Source organism: Anopheles darlingi, chromosome 3 (assembly GCF_943734745.1).
Source record: "Anopheles darlingi chromosome 3, idAnoDarlMG_H_01, whole genome shotgun sequence".
Classification (NCBI taxonomy): Eukaryota; Metazoa; Arthropoda; class Insecta; order Diptera; family Culicidae; genus Anopheles; species Anopheles darlingi.
This window is the reverse complement of record NC_064875.1, coordinates 10,234,335-10,251,167: the sequence shown is the minus strand read 5'-3', so window position 1 is coordinate 10,251,167 and position 16,833 is coordinate 10,234,335. Positions and strand designations below refer to the sequence as shown.

The 16,833-nt window shown below is 48.5% G+C and overlaps 1 protein-coding gene across 1 annotated transcript in view; it reads right to left on the bottom strand.

Annotated features, from left to right (window-relative positions):
- Positions 1-424: 424 nt before the first annotated feature.
- Positions 425-16,833, bottom strand: part of LOC125954946 (nyctalopin-like) — an 81,286-nt gene continuing 64,877 nt past the window's right edge. The window contains exons 3-5 of the mRNA XM_049685656.1: positions 9,598-10,672; positions 7,676-7,836; positions 425-3,285 (exon numbers count right to left, since the gene is read on the bottom strand). Coding sequence (XP_049541613.1) covers positions 2,064-3,285; positions 7,676-7,836; positions 9,598-10,476 — 2,262 coding nt within the window. The 5' untranslated portion in view covers positions 10,477-10,672 and the 3' untranslated portion in view covers positions 425-2,063. The remainder of the gene's footprint in view (positions 3,286-7,675; positions 7,837-9,597; positions 10,673-16,833) is intronic.

The window sequence follows — 16,833 nt, the reverse complement described above, 5'->3', positions numbered from 1 at the left end:
AACCGACAACTGTCAAGACGACGGCACGATGGTGGTCGATACAGAAATCGATCGTAGCAACCACCAGGCAACACAGACAGGAGACGGACGTCGGTTCGCCGTCTGGCCATCGGTGGTGAGCGAAATTGAAAGACAGGAAGCACGTCGTCCATTTGAAGAAGTTCTTCTACACAACTCCCAGGGGAGTTCAACCTTGGAACAGAACGCCCATACGGCTGGCCCTGGCACAAAGAGTTTATTTTCGAGGTACTACCCCATCTTCTAGCCATTACAACCTGTCCATCGACGATTAAATATTAATTCCGCTATTCAACGAGTATGCGTATGGACTCACTTACCTTCACGAGCTTCATGTCACGATCGTGGGGGGGGATTCCTTTTCGGAGAGTCTGGCTTAAAGTCGGCGACCCACTGTTGCTATGGTTTTCCGTAGTCAAATTTATTCTCTCTTGTCATTAGCCACCGTTTGCTTTCTGTTTTACTCTTTTGTTTTGTCCGCTCAGTCTTATAACAACTCAGTTTTAACACATTATCTTTTCTGTTTTCTTCCTTTGTTTAATATTATAAGTTTTCTTCGTTTTCGCACCTTCTCTCGCTCGCTCTCACACAGACACACGTATTCGCCTTTTGTTATCGTTTCACAGTTTTGCCTTGCGATTTCTCCCGTTTTCGGTTCGAATTTTATGTTCTACTATGTTTTCTAGCTTTGCATAATTTTGCCCCCACCCCTTTCCATCTCCCGGATCATTTTAGCTGCGGTCAGTTCGAAAGTTTTCATGAAAAAGTGACAAAATATCAAGCGAATCTCGCGACAGACGTTCGCCTATCGTAGCGCGGTTTTTGCTGCTTGCTTTTCAGAACGTGTTTGTATTTGCTCATCTGTGTTCAACTCGTGCAGGGTTTGCTGTTCTTCCGGAGAGGTGTTTATACATCTTACAAATGTAGGTTATTGCTCGGGTTCGTGGTTTTTTTTTTTGCTCCTTTTTTCTGGCTGTTTTTTGTTTGTTCGCGCGAAGAAAACGTTTATATGTATATCTATGTTTATATATATAGCTACTTGTCTTTTATAAAGTTTCGGGTTTCTTTTCGGTTTCGCTTTCGAAGACGGGGGAGCGACAGGGAGTTCAGTATCAAAAACCGTAGGGGAGCACGGGGTGGTAGGTGAATACAATTATATAACTATTTATGTATATACCTTTATATTAGTTCACGGGGGGCTTCATCTGTACACAAAAAACTGGGCAGCGAGAATATTTATTGCAATCATTTCAAAACCCCTTTCCCATTTTCCTCGCGCGTTTCCCGAGGGTGTTGCGGTCTATCATGCATCATGCCAGGTTGCCTCGTTGTCCCGGGGCCCGTTTCGCTCTCCTGTTGCTGTTAGTTAAATTGGTTAGAAAAATATAAATTATCTCTATCTACTGTACAGAACCCGGGGCTGGCGCGCGAGTGTAAGCGCGAGGAAGAAGTAAAAGGGGAAATTCTATTTTTTGAGAAAGATCGCGCGATGCTTCGAGAACATTCGTAACAGACCTCGTCGCGTTGTGGTTTTCTTCTCTCTGGAACCAATTGCTTATCGTAGAACGAATTGTTAAGGCTAAAAGAACTTAAAGCAAGAGCTAAGCACGATTGCACAAGTATTAGTAACGAGAAGAGGAAAGGCGATTCAGAGGGATAACAGAGGGACTTTCAAATCAGAGGCATTTGTAAGGCGATGTCGGTAGTTAATAGCCGCTGTGGTCGAGCAGCAAACATTAGTACTAAATGGCAAAAATTCGCAAAACAAACTTCTTTGTTGCTACAACAAAATACCAGAAAAAAAGGGGGCAAAAAAGAAAAGGACGAAATGGTGAAGGTCTGAAGCTGTTGTGGCTAGCTAGAACTTACAACACTAATATGGCGCAATAGTAACCGAGCGAATCCGACAAAACAAGTCCAGTTAAGGGGCGTAAAGGGAGTGTAGGATTCAGCTGCAACATTTCACTAACTCGTACTCGTCATCTTCTTACTAGCCTTTCCGTTGTTTATGGCCTCACGACACCGACGATGAGACATTTGCCTCATCATAACGCCAGCAGCACGAGCACAAAGTGCGAGTAGAGCACGTAGATGAAGAAGTTGGGCGAATAGTTGTTGAGACTGCGCTGCTGTTGCTGCTGCTGCTGCTGCTGCTGATGGTGGTGGTGATTCGGTGTCGACGATGCCGGCAGCGTGTTGGTCACCTTCGTCATCGACTGCTGACCAGCGTCATGGGTGTGCTGTGGATGCAGCTGATGATGGTGCTGGTGATGATGGTGGTTCTGGTGTGCGTATTTGTGCGGATGATGCTGCATCGTCGTGGCCGGTGTCGAGCGTCCATGATGGTGCGTGTAGTGGTACGGATGCTGCTGCTGCTGCTGCTGCTGCAGTTGCTGCAGCTGATGGAAGGGATTGGTAATGCTGGCGGTACCGATCGTGGCCGATCCATTGCCCAGCACACGCTGATGCTGCAGGTAGTCAATGTTCTCGTAATGATCGGAGTCTGCATCGGCGGCTGGCATCGGCATCGGCTGCTCGACCGTCGTCTGGTGTGCCGTTTGATCCGGATACTTTAAATCGTAGCGTACCGGCAGATCCGCACAACCTGCGGCCGGCCGTAGTTCGCGATAATCGTTCGAAAGGACCTGCTGCGCCAGATAGCGTTCCAGCTCCAGTTTGTCCACCTTCTGCGGTACGATACGCTCGTGGACGTTTTTGCGCTCCTGAAGGATCTTCTTGCGTTCCCGGGCACGCCGTCGGTACACGAGCACGGCACCGGCACCGAGCAGTAGCAGCACTAGCGCCAGCAGCACACTCAGTACCGTGGCCAGATGTGCCGGACAGTTGATGTCACTTTCGGACATGTTACGCAGTGTCCGGCGCGTCACCAACCCATCTTCGTTCAGATCGCAACCGATTTCATCCTTATCGAGCAACAGAACGGTCGTAATGTTCGAGTCCGGTGATGGTCGGCCAAGGAATGCCACACCGTCGGCATCATCTTCGTCGTCTTCGTCGATCGTACCGGTTACCAGTCGCCACAGCCAACGAATGGTGCAATTGCAGACGAGAGGATTACCGGCGAGCTTCAGCCGCTGCAAACGATCGAGCGGGAACTGAACGGCATCGAGCGTAAGGAGCGCATTGCGTCGCATCGAAATGTCGATCAGATGTGGGTTGCCGTGGAACAGACGCACTGGGAGGGACTCGAACGAAGGGTTGTCATCGAGCGTCAGCACCTGCAGGTGCGTGTTGTCGATGAAAGCTCTGAAAAAAAGAGAGATAGAGAGAGGATAAGAGGATAAGCAATTGCTGTAATCATTGCAGAGAAAGAGGCAGACATGGTGTGAGCATAAAAATTCTCCGGCAACATAAATCCTCCATCAAGTGATCAAGTGAGGCATTGAAGAGGGAGTCGGTCCACCATCCGCGTCCTTTTCATGCCATGCGGCCAAGTTAAATACTCAATTCATCATCATTTCAGCCAACAAATGGCGCGTAAATCATGGGGTGGCATGAGGTGTAATCAACCAGTTATTGAATTATACGTTCCTGCCGCTCTTCCACCGTTAACTGGCAGATTATGATGATCGTACGTGTGCACACACACACATATACATGTATATTTCACATCCTACTCCATCTCCTTCTCTTCCTTGGTCGGCGACAACATTACTGAGCCACAACTTACATGCAAATGGCGGACAGGCGAGCGGCCACACAGAGCGCGCACGCGAGAGACGCCGAGCAGGTTTATGCTGACAGGCGAGCATCGCTACAACGCTTAGCGCGTTGGTGGCGAGTGGCAATCATAAGATAGCATTGTTAATGGTGCCGTTCGGTTTCGTGGTCGAGGTGGAAGAAAAGTGTGCACGCTTTTATGGTGCGGTGATGACGCAGGACGAAGGCACACATTCCTTCACAGGGCGCCTTCCTTTTTCATAAGCATATTTCCTGGCCCCTTCCTGGCTTATCTTTTTTTTTTTTCGGGTGCCAACGGCCAACAGTCGGTGATGCTCGGGAAGCATCACCAGACGCGAATAACAGTAAATATTCCATTTTAACACCACATCTTCCGGCTCATTTTGTTCGTAGGCATCTCAGTAGGCACCTTAAGGGATGCTGCTCCTGCGATAACGTCGTCCTGTGGCGTGTGGCTTGTTGTGTTGTGAACATCAAATGTAGTGTATGATGAACATGGTAATCAACAGTAACAGGGGTATGTACGAGGCACGAGTGGTGACATAACTCTCTCCCTCTCATCATCCAGCCCATTTGCTCATTGCTGGCGCGATGGTGCAAGAAATGAAAGAACGTCGTTCAGAGAGCTCCCGTTGCTCGTCCTTTTTTCCGAGGGGGAAACGGACCAAATAGAGTGGATATGATTAAGTTGGTTATTCACACGAATGAATTACATTCTGCTCTGTGCTTTGTGTAATTTGTGTTGAACCGTTTTCGTTTGGACGTGTTTGAATGAAGGATGTTTGCTTTTGTTGCATTTGCAGATTCATTTCCACGGAAATGCATTCCTTTCTTATCTTTTGGATTATCTCGCAGATTTAAATAAAAAAAATTAAAGGAAAAAGCCATTTTCAGACCATTTATAATAAAACTTGGAGAAGAAACGGTATCCTTTTAAGGTTTGCTTATTTTTAGACGTCTTTCATATTTTTCTATATTCTGTTTTACATTTCATTAGAAGTTTGATATTTCTTTTGCTTCTTAAGATTTTTAAAAATTTTCTTTACTTATATTAAGTGTTCTGTTCGAATGTTCTGCATCTACTTCTTGTTTTTGTGGTTGATTCCAAAGGGTTATGTGCAGTTGTCGTATTTATTATTGTTTTGAGATACGTTTTGTGTTTGTTCCTATTCTTCAATCAGTTTCAATGCAGCTTGCATGTTCCTTTTTGTAAAAATGCCTCCTTTCCGAAACCATATTTACCTCTGATCAACTTCAACGTTATCAAAAGATCAAAATTGGCCTTCTCTTGCGTCCTTTGTGTGTGTGTGGGTATGTGTGAGAATTGTACCATTCAGTTCTCGTATTCCGAGCGACACCATATTGCCAAGCAATAATCAATATCGCGACAATAAAATCCAGCATCCGAGGGCAATCGTAAAAAAAAGTCATGGACGATCCTGAACTACTGCCAGAAAGCAAAAGAAACCATCATAAGCGATGATCCTACCTCGTTCAAATCATGCACCCTCGCATCTTCGTCCTTCCTCGCTAGCACTACCAAAGCAAAACGGAAAATTCGTCTTGACACTGTTCGACTTGTCAGAAGCAGCAGCAGCAGCAGCATCATTGCGCTGCGTTCGCGCTCATCGTCACCATATCAGGAAAGGAGGACGGGAGGACGGGAGAAGTGTTGCCCGAGTTAGCTTTTGCTTTTCCTGGCACGTCTTTCAACAGGCTCAACATAAGAAGGCGGAAATGGTGGTTGCTGCAAATGCTGCAGCCTTGGCAGCTGCACCGTACCATGCAACGAGTGTGTGTGTGTGCTTCTCCTTGCGGGATCTAACAATAAAAGTGTTCTTCGTCCGCTCTGACACTGTGAAGATGGTGGCAGGCGCGAACAATGTGTCAGTTCGTCGTTCGTCGGTTCCCCGCGGTCCCGTGCAACTCCCGTACAACTCCCATGTCCCGAGCGCGCGCGGGAGTGTAAAAATAGTTGAACGATTTCTCGCCAAAGGGGGCGCGCGAGTGGCAGAACTATTGTTCTGCGATGCATGTTCCGTACGTACCTCCACCCCGGGGGGGTGGGGGGGGGGGAGAGGAGGGGGTTGCCAAGCTATCAATTTTGTGCGGCACAGAACACAGAACAGAACATGAACATGATGAACTATCGCCAGCCAGCCAACTTCTTCATCTTGCTGCTTCTCGTGCTCGCGTTAAGATGGCAACCGGCAGCCAGCACAAGCGACCTATTATTTCTGCCAACGCTTTCTTCTCCTAGAGAGCTAGAGCAAGAGCTAGAGAGAGTTTTTGTCCTCGGTTAGCTATTTTTGCACCGCAAAAACCCCAAACCGAACCGAACCGTGACGACCGACCCCGGGCCCCGGGCCATCGGGGTGGTGTTGGTGGCCCGGGAACATCGAAAAATGGCGGTTCCCCCCAAAATTACACGCCGTGCACACGTGCACATAAACTTTCACTTCAAAAACCCGCACCGTTCGCGCTGCCTTTTGGACATGCGTTTTAATGCGCCAGCATACCAGGAGGAGGAGGAGGAGGTGTCTTGGGGTTTTGGGACCACCCCATCTCCCGGGTTGCAAAGACAATGTTCACGCAGCTGAGCGCGAAATTGCGTGTCCTGACGCTCGGTGATGTTACCGAGTGCTACTTTTGCATACAAACTCCCTCGACGCAGGAGCAGAAAGGGGGGAGATGGTTTAATTTGGGTAAAAGTTATGCACTTTCATCAAAGCGGCGCCCCCTCCGGTGCACTTCGCATAGCAATGATTTGATGCCCGTTTTTTTTTGGGGATTTCTTTCGAGAATTGCGAAGAATTTCATTACAACCGAGGGTTGCGGTCGTGAATGCGCGTACGTAACATCGGTTGCCAACGCCATTACTTTGTCATTTTTAATTGAATAACGTTACCATAGTTTTGATGAAGAGTGTTGGCTTGACATTTTGTACGAAAAGTAAGCCATGGAATTCACTCGTCTGTCACGGTGAATAGCTGTCACTCGTGCGCTTTGCATCCAAGGATGCCATAAAGGGATCGTAAAGGACGGTCACGGCATGCTTTGACTGCAATTACTAACACGCAGTTCTCGCCGTCTTTGCAATTATTTTCGAGTGGAAATGTTTTCAAATTGAGTTTTCTTCTTCAAAGGTATAATTTAATGAGGTGAAAATTCCTATCCACCGATTCATAATGCGTAACCGCGAGAGTGCGTTGCCTAGTATCTCATTGAACACCACACACACTCGAATGTACTCGCTCGATATACCGGAGGTCATATTGCGTTAAATGATTTATGAAGAAATGCTGAAAACCACCAGATAGCACTAGAGAGAGAAGAGTAAATAAAAGTCAACGTAGGGGGAGAACATAAAGGAAATCATAAACCACACACATACACGACGCGTTGAAGGTGAGAAAGGATCCACCCATTGGCGCGCCAATGCCCCTCTCCTTCTAGTACAGTTCGGTGCATCATAAAAGGACTTACACTCTGGGGCGTGTGCGGGATCGTTGAAATGAATAGAACAAACGAGCGAGGCCCTCTCTCCACCACCGCGGTCTGTCATGTTTGAGGGTCATAAAATCATAAACATCACCAACACCGACGCGCCCAGACGATGAGCGAAGCGTTCGAACCACCCCCGGGTTGGTTCACCGTTAATGAAAGTGCTCTGGAGCAGCAGGAAAAGACATAATCCCGCTGTGATCGTTACAGAAATTGATGACAGCTCGTTTCGGAGAGAGGGAGCAGGCGTTAAGGGGCGTCCCTCGAAGCACCAGGGCCATTTTCTGCACTGCTCGGCGTGTGGCGGCGGCGGCGCCAGCAATACAATCCGGACTTTGATAACATCATCAACCGAAGCACGTGCATCGTCGAGCATCGAGCTACGATCTCTCGGCGATCGATCGAACGATGGCTCACCGCGGTCCCTGCAGAAGTTGGCAGAAAAACCTACCTCGTATCGATGTGCTCCAGCCGGTCCAATCGGTCGAGATGCAGCTCCCGGAGCTGGAACAGATTCCGGAATGCAACGGCCGGTAGCCGCACGAACGAGTTGCCGCTCAGCGTCAGGGTGGTGAGGTTGTACAGCTTCGACAGCTGCACCGTGGGGATGGTCTGTTAGGGAGAGAGAAAGAGAAACGGTGAAAGTGAAAACCGGAGTGAAGGCAGAACACGGCAACACGGAATGGAAACCACGCGCCGAAAATTCTCCCGCGGGACTGATTGAAATATAAAATATTGCAAACTCGCGATAGAGTGCTCGCCGGAGTCCAGACGACTCCAGACGGAGAAGGTGATGAGAGGAGTAGAGTCCCGAGGAAACATGGCCCGAGGAAGGCCAGCAGGTAGTTCAAACGATTGACAACTGGTTGGGGAATTTGTGGAGAAGGTTAAGAGGATCTGATAGTGATTCGACATGCACTTGGGCTGCTGTTGTATAGGAGCTTATCTTTGGGGTTTGCTGTACTTAAAATGATGAGATGGAAAAGCTTTAGAAAGAGCTTGGTATAATTTGATGGTTTTGCAATGAACTGTTGAAAACATTAACATCATGCAATATACGATGCTTTATAAACAAGATATGATAAGGACAAGCTACTGCAAAATCCATTTCGAAAACTTATGGTACATGCTGAATTGGAGCTTTCAAAGTCTGTTTTAATACCACGTTTAGTACATGTTTTGTACACTGCAAATGATTCAGAACTACTCTGCATTGAAATAAATGGATAGTACATGGAAATTGCATGAAATAAATGGATAAATGGATAGAAATTGACATACTCTCCAAGGAGCCTTAAAGGAATTTGAAAGGCATGTCTTTTGAGTATAAACCTTTACTTTAACCCTATAACTGGTTAAATTTAGAGTATTCCAATTTATCAGTGCTTAAATAGTTTAATAAATTAGATTAGCGCTACGAAAAAAGGCAACACTGTAGCACTGTTGCCAATAAACTTGGCTTTTTCTGATACCTTACGAATTTGGAAAGACCTGCACCGTCTACATGACAATAAACCATAAACCCACGAGCATAGAACTTGTGTGCAGTTGTCCATTGATTTCACTGATGCAAATCAACTGACTTAGCAACGCCATATTCAACACCCATGGCGAATCAACAAACGCGCTCATCTGCCCATCGTTGAGTTGTGCGGAACAGAAGTGGAGATTAACATTCCTTCTCTGCTTCCAGAATACCACATTAAATTCATTGCAGAAACCCGCGCGCGCCAAATCTATGCAACCGGTCACAAGAATGCAACCACACCGCATCGCCAGCACTACTACTCCAGTGACCGCAGACCGACCGGCCAGAAAGGCGAGAAACTTTCCACTGTTCACTCACCTCACTTGCCCGGTGGTGTCCAGCACTGCGCATTACTGCCGACTGCTGCATTAAGCCGTTCGTTAATTTATGAGCAGCGTATCCCCGTAAGAGCGCGCATGCCCGCGTGTGTGTGTGTGTTCTCAATCCGCACTCCAGCCCCCCAAAAAAGGGCGTTTAAAATGGAACTCGATTTCAAACCGGCGGCTACTGCTGACCACTCCCGGCGGAGACCATTGGTAACAAAAAAGTATCCCAAACCCGACCAGCGATGCGCAGCGAGGAGAGTTAATTGTATGGAAATGGTTTATTAAATTCCATTAATTTGAAATTCAAATTCAAAGTCCACTCGACGCTGGCCCCCGGCAGTGGGGGAAAGAAGATCGAATCCAAAATGGTGCCATACCGGTTCCGGCCCGGGACCAAAGTCCGTTTAGTCAGCAGCAGCAGTCAGTAGCGACCCCCCTGCGCCATCGCCGCCCGATGCATAATGCATTTGTAATGGGTTTTGGACCCTGGTCCCCCATTTACTCCCCCTTTTTACTTACCGTTAGATTGTTATCCGCGAGATCGATGAGCTGGAGTGCGGTCAGCCCCTGGAAGGCACCATGATCGAGCTCCATCAGCACATTACCGGCGAGTCGCAGTGTCCGCAGTTCGCGCAACGCACCGAAGCTGTCATTCCCGACGAACTCGATCAGATTGGTCGATAGCTCGAGATGCGCCAACGATCGCAGGTGCTCCAGGTTACCCTCTTGCGGTACCTCCAGCAGCTGATTGTTGTCCAGCAGCAGCGTCTCGAGCGCGGTCAGCGGTTTCAGCACACCGTACTCGAAGCTAACCAACCGATTGTTGCGCAGCTCGAGCCGCCGTAAGCTCACCAACGTCCCGAAAGCCGTCGGATGGATCTGTTCCAGTTGATTGTCGCTCAGCTGGAGCAGCTCGAGCCGCTTCAATCCCCGGAACGCATCTTTCGCCAGCGATTGCAGCACATTATGGCTCACGTTCAGTGTGCGCAGCTTTTCCTGCGCCTCAAAGTTCTTCGAACCGAGCGTATCGATCCGGTTGTGGGACAGATCGAGTGACTCGAGCTGATAGTAGAACGACAGCGTAAAGTGAACGTTCGTGATCTGATTGGCCGTCAGGTTGATGTAGCGCACGTCCGGGTTGAGCTGGATCGGGACGACCTCGAGCGATGCGTTGATGCAGGCCGTCCGCAGATACCGATCGCTCTCGCATGTGCAGAGCGACGGACAGAAGGCGTCCGTTGCCGTTGGGAGTAGAAGCACCAGTCCAAGGAGCACCACGGGTAGCAGCAGCGTCGTTGTGGTTGTGGCCACCAGCAGCGACGACCGGTGACGGTATCGCGTCCACCTTGCGTCCGTCCTCCCGCTGCTACTCCTCACCGCCGCCACGCTAGTTGTCATGGTTGTCACGCGCTTCGGGGCGGAGGTTTTTTGACGTGATCGCTCGGCGCGCGGCGCACGGCGCGAGATGATGGGAGATTTGTTGCCCAAGACGTCGCTGCGAGCGATCCTCGGTCGCCGCCGGTGGGCGTTCAGCAGTGCAGTTCAGACGTCAGCCCTCCTCGTTTGCTTCACGTTTGTCTTACGCATCTGGCATCTAGATATGGCGAGAGGACAGAGAAGGAGAGAAGTCATTTAATACGATTATCCTGCGGTCGGTCGGTCGGTGCTTAACGAAGAATGGTTTATTAACTCCCCGTCCGATGATCGGTCGGAATGTCGTATGTCGAATGTCGAATGATTTCACGAAGACTGTTAAAACCCGTTGTGATGGACGGACATGTCGCACGCTGTTTGACGTTTCTCGCAGCTAACTCGCGTTACTTTTCGTTGTTTTTCAATTTATGCGAAAAGATGAGAACCAAGTAAGCTGTGCCAATAATGGAATGCCATTCCGGAAACGCCCGAGGAATCCATTAAAAGTAATGAGCTCGCAAAGTAAGGAGCTCCAGTTTGCGCACCTTCATTAGCAAGGAGCATCCTTTTAATGGCTTCCATGGTGCGACAAAACATACCGTGTGCTGACACCAGTGGTGGGATCGTGCGGATATTATCCGCAGAAAAAGACTTGCGGCTTTCCCGGGCATAAATCATCCACGCCAAGTGTCCCGTAAAGACACAAGTGGTGCAAACCACAAATTACCGTGAACTCCCGCTGCCACCAGCCTACTTACGCTGGTGATGGTTTTTGAATCGAAGTTTTCAGCTCCCTCCCTCCTTCAAGCTCCATCACTTGAGACCCTTTCCCTGGTAAACGCTAATCTCACGCCAGCGCCACCCCTTTAATGATAAGACCAAACGCGTGTACAAAACCATCCACCATCCATCCACATCCACGTCGACGAACATCGGCTCTGTAATCTGTCACAAAACTTGTCATTTTTGACACTCGCGACGGCGGTGGGAATGGGTGAGGTTGTGGTTTTTGGCGCTCGGTTTTCGGTGACGGTGCGATGGTAACGAAGCAAGCCACGGAACAATTGTGTTGTAAGCTCCCGGCCTGGCCCGGGCCCGGCACGGTCGACTATGATTGTGTTTGACTTTTGAATTACTCCGCGGATTGCGCTGGTATGATTTCGTTTCGCCAAAAGTCTCCGTATTTTGTTCGTTTTTTTTTCACAAAAAAGTTGCAAAAGTTTTGGCCACACAGAGCCACGGGGAATTTTTGGCGAACTCATAATTCGGTTTCGGAGAGCGGAGCGGGGACAAGGAGATACCACTTTCTGGTGGTGGTAAACTTTTCTGATTGTTAGGAAAGAGCCCCTTTGGTAATGTCTTATTACGATTGGAAAGTTCTTGTGGCTTTACAATGTTTTGTGATGTTTGAAGAGAAGAGCCGCTGGAGGACGGAATTGGTGCAGGATGCGTAGATGAATAAATTATGGAATTCCAGCATGATGAGTCTATGCGGGGAAGTGGTTTCCTCGGTTCCGAATGTACATAATGGTTTCCAGGGCTCAAATATTGGATTAGTGTTCAAATAAAATACGTCGCCATTGAGAGGTTAAATCAATGGTTAAGGAATGGTTCTGAAAAGGTTTCTTGTCTTTACTGAAGGAACCAATGTAACAAAATGTATTTTAATAATTGGAATTTTAGTCGAAGAATTCCAATATTATAGGTAGAAAACAAGATTTCAATACCATCGTACTTGTGTAAAGTAAGATTTATTATTTTTGGTTGCAATATTCGATTTGTTTTTACCAAATGATCAGAAAGAATCAAACATATTGTAACATACGTTCCATAAATATTGACAAAACCCTTTATTCTCCTCCAACTCCGCGAAACATTTACACAAAATTGTTCCAATCCACGAAAGGAACAAAGCAGCGAAACACACGCACACAATAAAACACACACACAACCCCGTGCTAATCCGCTTGTTGTTTGTGTTGTTGTTGTTCATCGCTCATCCGCTAATTGTTATCGCACGGTACGATTTGTGACGACGGCCATGTTCCGTGGGAAATAGAATAAATAAATTTGGTCTCGGGGAAAACAGCAAAGTAAAAAAACCGGGAAAACTCTCACTCGCACGGGTTTTCGTGTCTCTCCGATTCGGGAAACATTCTTTGCAGAGGCCAGACCGGACCAGCAGAATGTGCAAAATGGCTGCAGCCAGTCCGACAAACCCTGGGACAAAACGAATGCCAAATCATCGAGATTCCGTAGTAAAAGCGGTTGTAGAATTTTCCGGTGAAAATCCCCGTCCCTCCCTTCTGGTGCTCTCTCCTCCGCGCCCGCTCGGCAATGCGTCGTGCGTCGTAACGCCATTTTGGCTGTGGCCCATGTTGGTGCTACTCGTTCTTGAGCTCGTTACGGCTGCCAGCAGCAATAGCATGTTGGCATACAGACCACGCCAGAAGGAACACATTTTCCACTTTAATTTCCTTTCTCCCCGCCCCATCGCTCTGGCGCACATTCTCGCTACCCCTGTGAGGAGTGGAAAAAGGGACGGCGGTGAGGGGGGGTTTTTATTGTTTCTTCAGCTGTTTTGTCGTGCCGTTTAATTTAGAGCCGCAACCAGGCGGCGCGGTAACACGGCGGGACTTGGACGCCGGTAGGCCACTTAGCCAAAAATCGACTTCACTTTCCCAGCCAAACAGGCCACACCAGACACCAAGGAAGAGGAGGAGGAGGAGCAGGAGGAAATTCTTCAACGAGGTAGGGGTTCGCGTTGTTTCGGCGACGGTGACAAGACGGTGGCGAAGGAGGCAGCGGGGGAAGCACAGATTTTACACACTGTGTCCGTGTCTGTGGATGCCCCGAGCGCCACATTGTCACACAGATGTGCACCAGCGAGCGACCGAGCACTGGATTCTCGATTCCGTTCCATCAATTTCCATCTGCGGCATCATCAACATCCAAGCGTCTTGCTCTTCTGCTTGATCGTAGTTGGCGTCGGCGTCGTCGTCGAGTTGCGTGCGTACGGGATTGTTATTTTTAGACAGTCTACGAGACAGAAATTAATTCCACGACCACGACGCGTCGTCTGTGGGGCTACGCCAACGTCTGCGCGATTTCTCGGGCACCTGTCTGACCCCCGGTGGTACTCATAGAGGGCACGCACCGTCGGTATGCTACTAATCGTAACGTACGGTGCGGTGCGTTTTGCAGCGAAATGGGCGAGCATGATGGACGACGCCGTACGCCCTATTGTATATTGTGTTTTCGAGACAATTTAAATTTGGAAAACCAACGACCCCTTTTCCGACGAGTCGCAACAGTCGCGCCGTCTGGGTCGCACCGTCGTGGTTCTGGAGAAGACAATGATTAAGAATGCAACAGGTTCACGCGCTGAAGGCGGCTAGACTTCTGCGAAGGATATTCTGTACCGTAATTGTACCGGGGAAGTCCATAACTCTGCCGTCTAGGTCGCTTCCACTAGAAATTCAACTTGATGACACGTCGACTGCAAAGTGTTTTGTTGGAATTCACAACTGTAACTTTCGCAACTTCCGTTGAATTGAGGCACTAGGTACTGGAGGCAGACTACCAGGAAGTCTGAACACGCAACTGACGCTACTCTTCGTCTTCTATTTTAACATTCATCACCAGCGAAGCCATAAATATGGCTACGTGCCCTATAACTAGCTTGCACCGCGTTGTGTTCCTTGTTTGCCTTGATATCCTTGACACTACGAATCCTTGCCGGCATCCTTGCGCCTCATCGATACAAACAATACAATAAACGGAGGTACTTGTTTCTGAGGAGGAGAAAGAGCAGAGCAGTAACTTTATCGCGGTGTCACGTACCTTTTCGCCGGTGCCCGATTGTTATATCGCGCACGTAGCGGATAAGTTCGCGGTCCTTCAGCATTACTCCCTCGACCATTGGCCAACACTAGGGGTGCGGCGGTTATAGATATTGTTTTATACTTTCCCCATAAATCCGTTTTACAGTTTGAATTATGAAACGATTGTTTGAACGTTGGATTAGGGAATCCAAATAAAGTATGGGAACTATCCGTAGATAAGCTGCATAGAATCGAACGGATATATTGTCGACTGGTTAAAATTCAATCCAGCTCGATTTGGCAAACCAACCAACGTCTACCATCACTTCGCCCCGTCACAAAGTGTTTGCGCAACGAATATGCTGTGATAACATCGTCCTTATCCGTGCCGCCGTTCCAACGTACACAACGTCAAGTCACTCCAAGAATGGAGAGGACTCGTGGAATTCGCGCGCACTACTCAAACTGATGGTCACGTTATCCGACCACCTTCTTCTTGTCTCAGATATCTCGTGGCTCTCGACTTAGCGACACGTTGGCAAAACAATACGCGACAAAAGACTTGACGGCGCTTCTCGAGTTTCCTTGGGCAAGGATAGGGACGAGTGTCTCTTTTGTTTTCCACGACCTCCACGACGACGGTGGAGCAAAGTGCCACTTCATGGCCACCGGCCATGGCCATGTTCCCCCCAAAAATGATCCCAAAGTGATTCGACAGAAAAGTGCCCCCCGTCAACCGTGTCTCCTGAAGCAGATGCCTCAATTTGGCGGTATCCGATGAGCAGTCGGTGATGACGTCGGTGACATATTTGCTAAACACTCGTGCTGCTTCCTGTTCCTTTGCCCCGAGTTCCAACAATAGAAAAATGATCTCTTTTCTTCCTTTCGGCATCGAGTGAGTGATAAATTAGCGACCAAAGGACAGCAACCGGCGAGCAGTTGTCAATGAAAATGGTCTCGAAACGACGGTGACGGTGACATCTTCACTTACCGTCACTCCACAACCTGCTCGCAAGTTCGCTCATAAAAGGGGAAGAGCCAGGCTTGCCAGGATCAGGTGGAAACCATCGACAGCGCCGTGACGGTAGACAATGTGTGGTGAAGAAAGATTTATGGTTCCGGAAGACATTACCTACCCCGTGACTCGCGTCTTGTGACTGTCCTCGATGTCAGGGTGCCGCATGCCAGCATGGGTTTGGAGAGGTAATTGTTCGTCAAATTCCTTACCGTACGTACTCCACCAAATAAACTTAGTTTGTAATGATGTTTGATTTCACTTGCTTCGAGCAATTGACGGAAGTTTTGGAAGCCCCAAAGAAGGAGAAGTCATACATCGCTTTATGAACCGGGCACGCTGCCTTGCCCGTTCGAGGAGGCATCCAAAAAGGCAAACACGGGGGAATGTTTGTTTGGATGATGTTAGCAGAAAAGCTCATCGTCCTAGCATCGTCGGCAGTCTAGGCCCAGGACTCAGTATCATCAGTTTGTGGATGAGACTGATGCCTTGGCGAAGGAACAAGCTCTCGCTTGTCTTGACACAGGTCGGTGGCGAACGGTGGTACGGTTCTGGTTGTGTGCCGGGCCCCGTACAAAAGGTTTTGATTGCATTTATGCGATCCATTTAGCGAAGACCGGTAACTTAATCAAAGTTTTATCATCATGTGATGCTCCGGCATGTTATGGTAACTTGGCGTAGTTCTCTTTTGCCGCGTCTGATGCATCTCGCCATGGTGTTGTTTCGTTTGAAGCGCGAACTGAGAAGCTCTTCGCGTCGTACATTCAACTAAGTACCGAGCAAAACATGGTTCTCCTTCAACTGTTCGTGTTCATGTTTCGATGCACACGTACTCACGTGAAGCATGTAAATCACACATCAGCATAAGCATGGTTTTCCGTGAAAATTAAGACACCTGATACCACCACGATTGGCACAGCAGCAGCATCTGCTTCCGATTTTCCGTTTCCCATAATAAAATCGTTTGACTTAATCAATTTCAACCTTCCATTACGAGATGTGTCTAGCGAATTACAATTCCGGTCGTCGTCCTACGAGACCGCAAAGCGCAATTTTCCACCTCATGGCCATGGTATCCCGCCTCGTAAATGGTTCTCTCTAGGAGAGAGAGAAGGAGAGTGATAGGACAAAAGAAAATATCCTTTAACACCTGAGTACCACTCGTGCCCGCCAATAGTCCTAGGCCCTTGCCACACAAGGCTTAACTTTATTTACACTCCAGACGTTCCCCTCCGTCACGCGGTCCTCGGACCCCATCGGGTTCATCCGGTGCTCACGCACAAACAAGACGGACCGAGACGGAATTTTAATTATCAATTTATTCCACGGATTACAGCGCCAACTTTCGGGTCTGTGTGTGTGTGTGTGTTCGGTTCTAAGACACAGAGATACCGGTGCCAGTACAGTAGACAACCTTGTTAAAGAGAGCGCGTTCCATTTCCGTCACGTACTCCGGCTGGCACGCAACGCACTGTGGATGTGCATCGTGTGGCGCACTTGGGG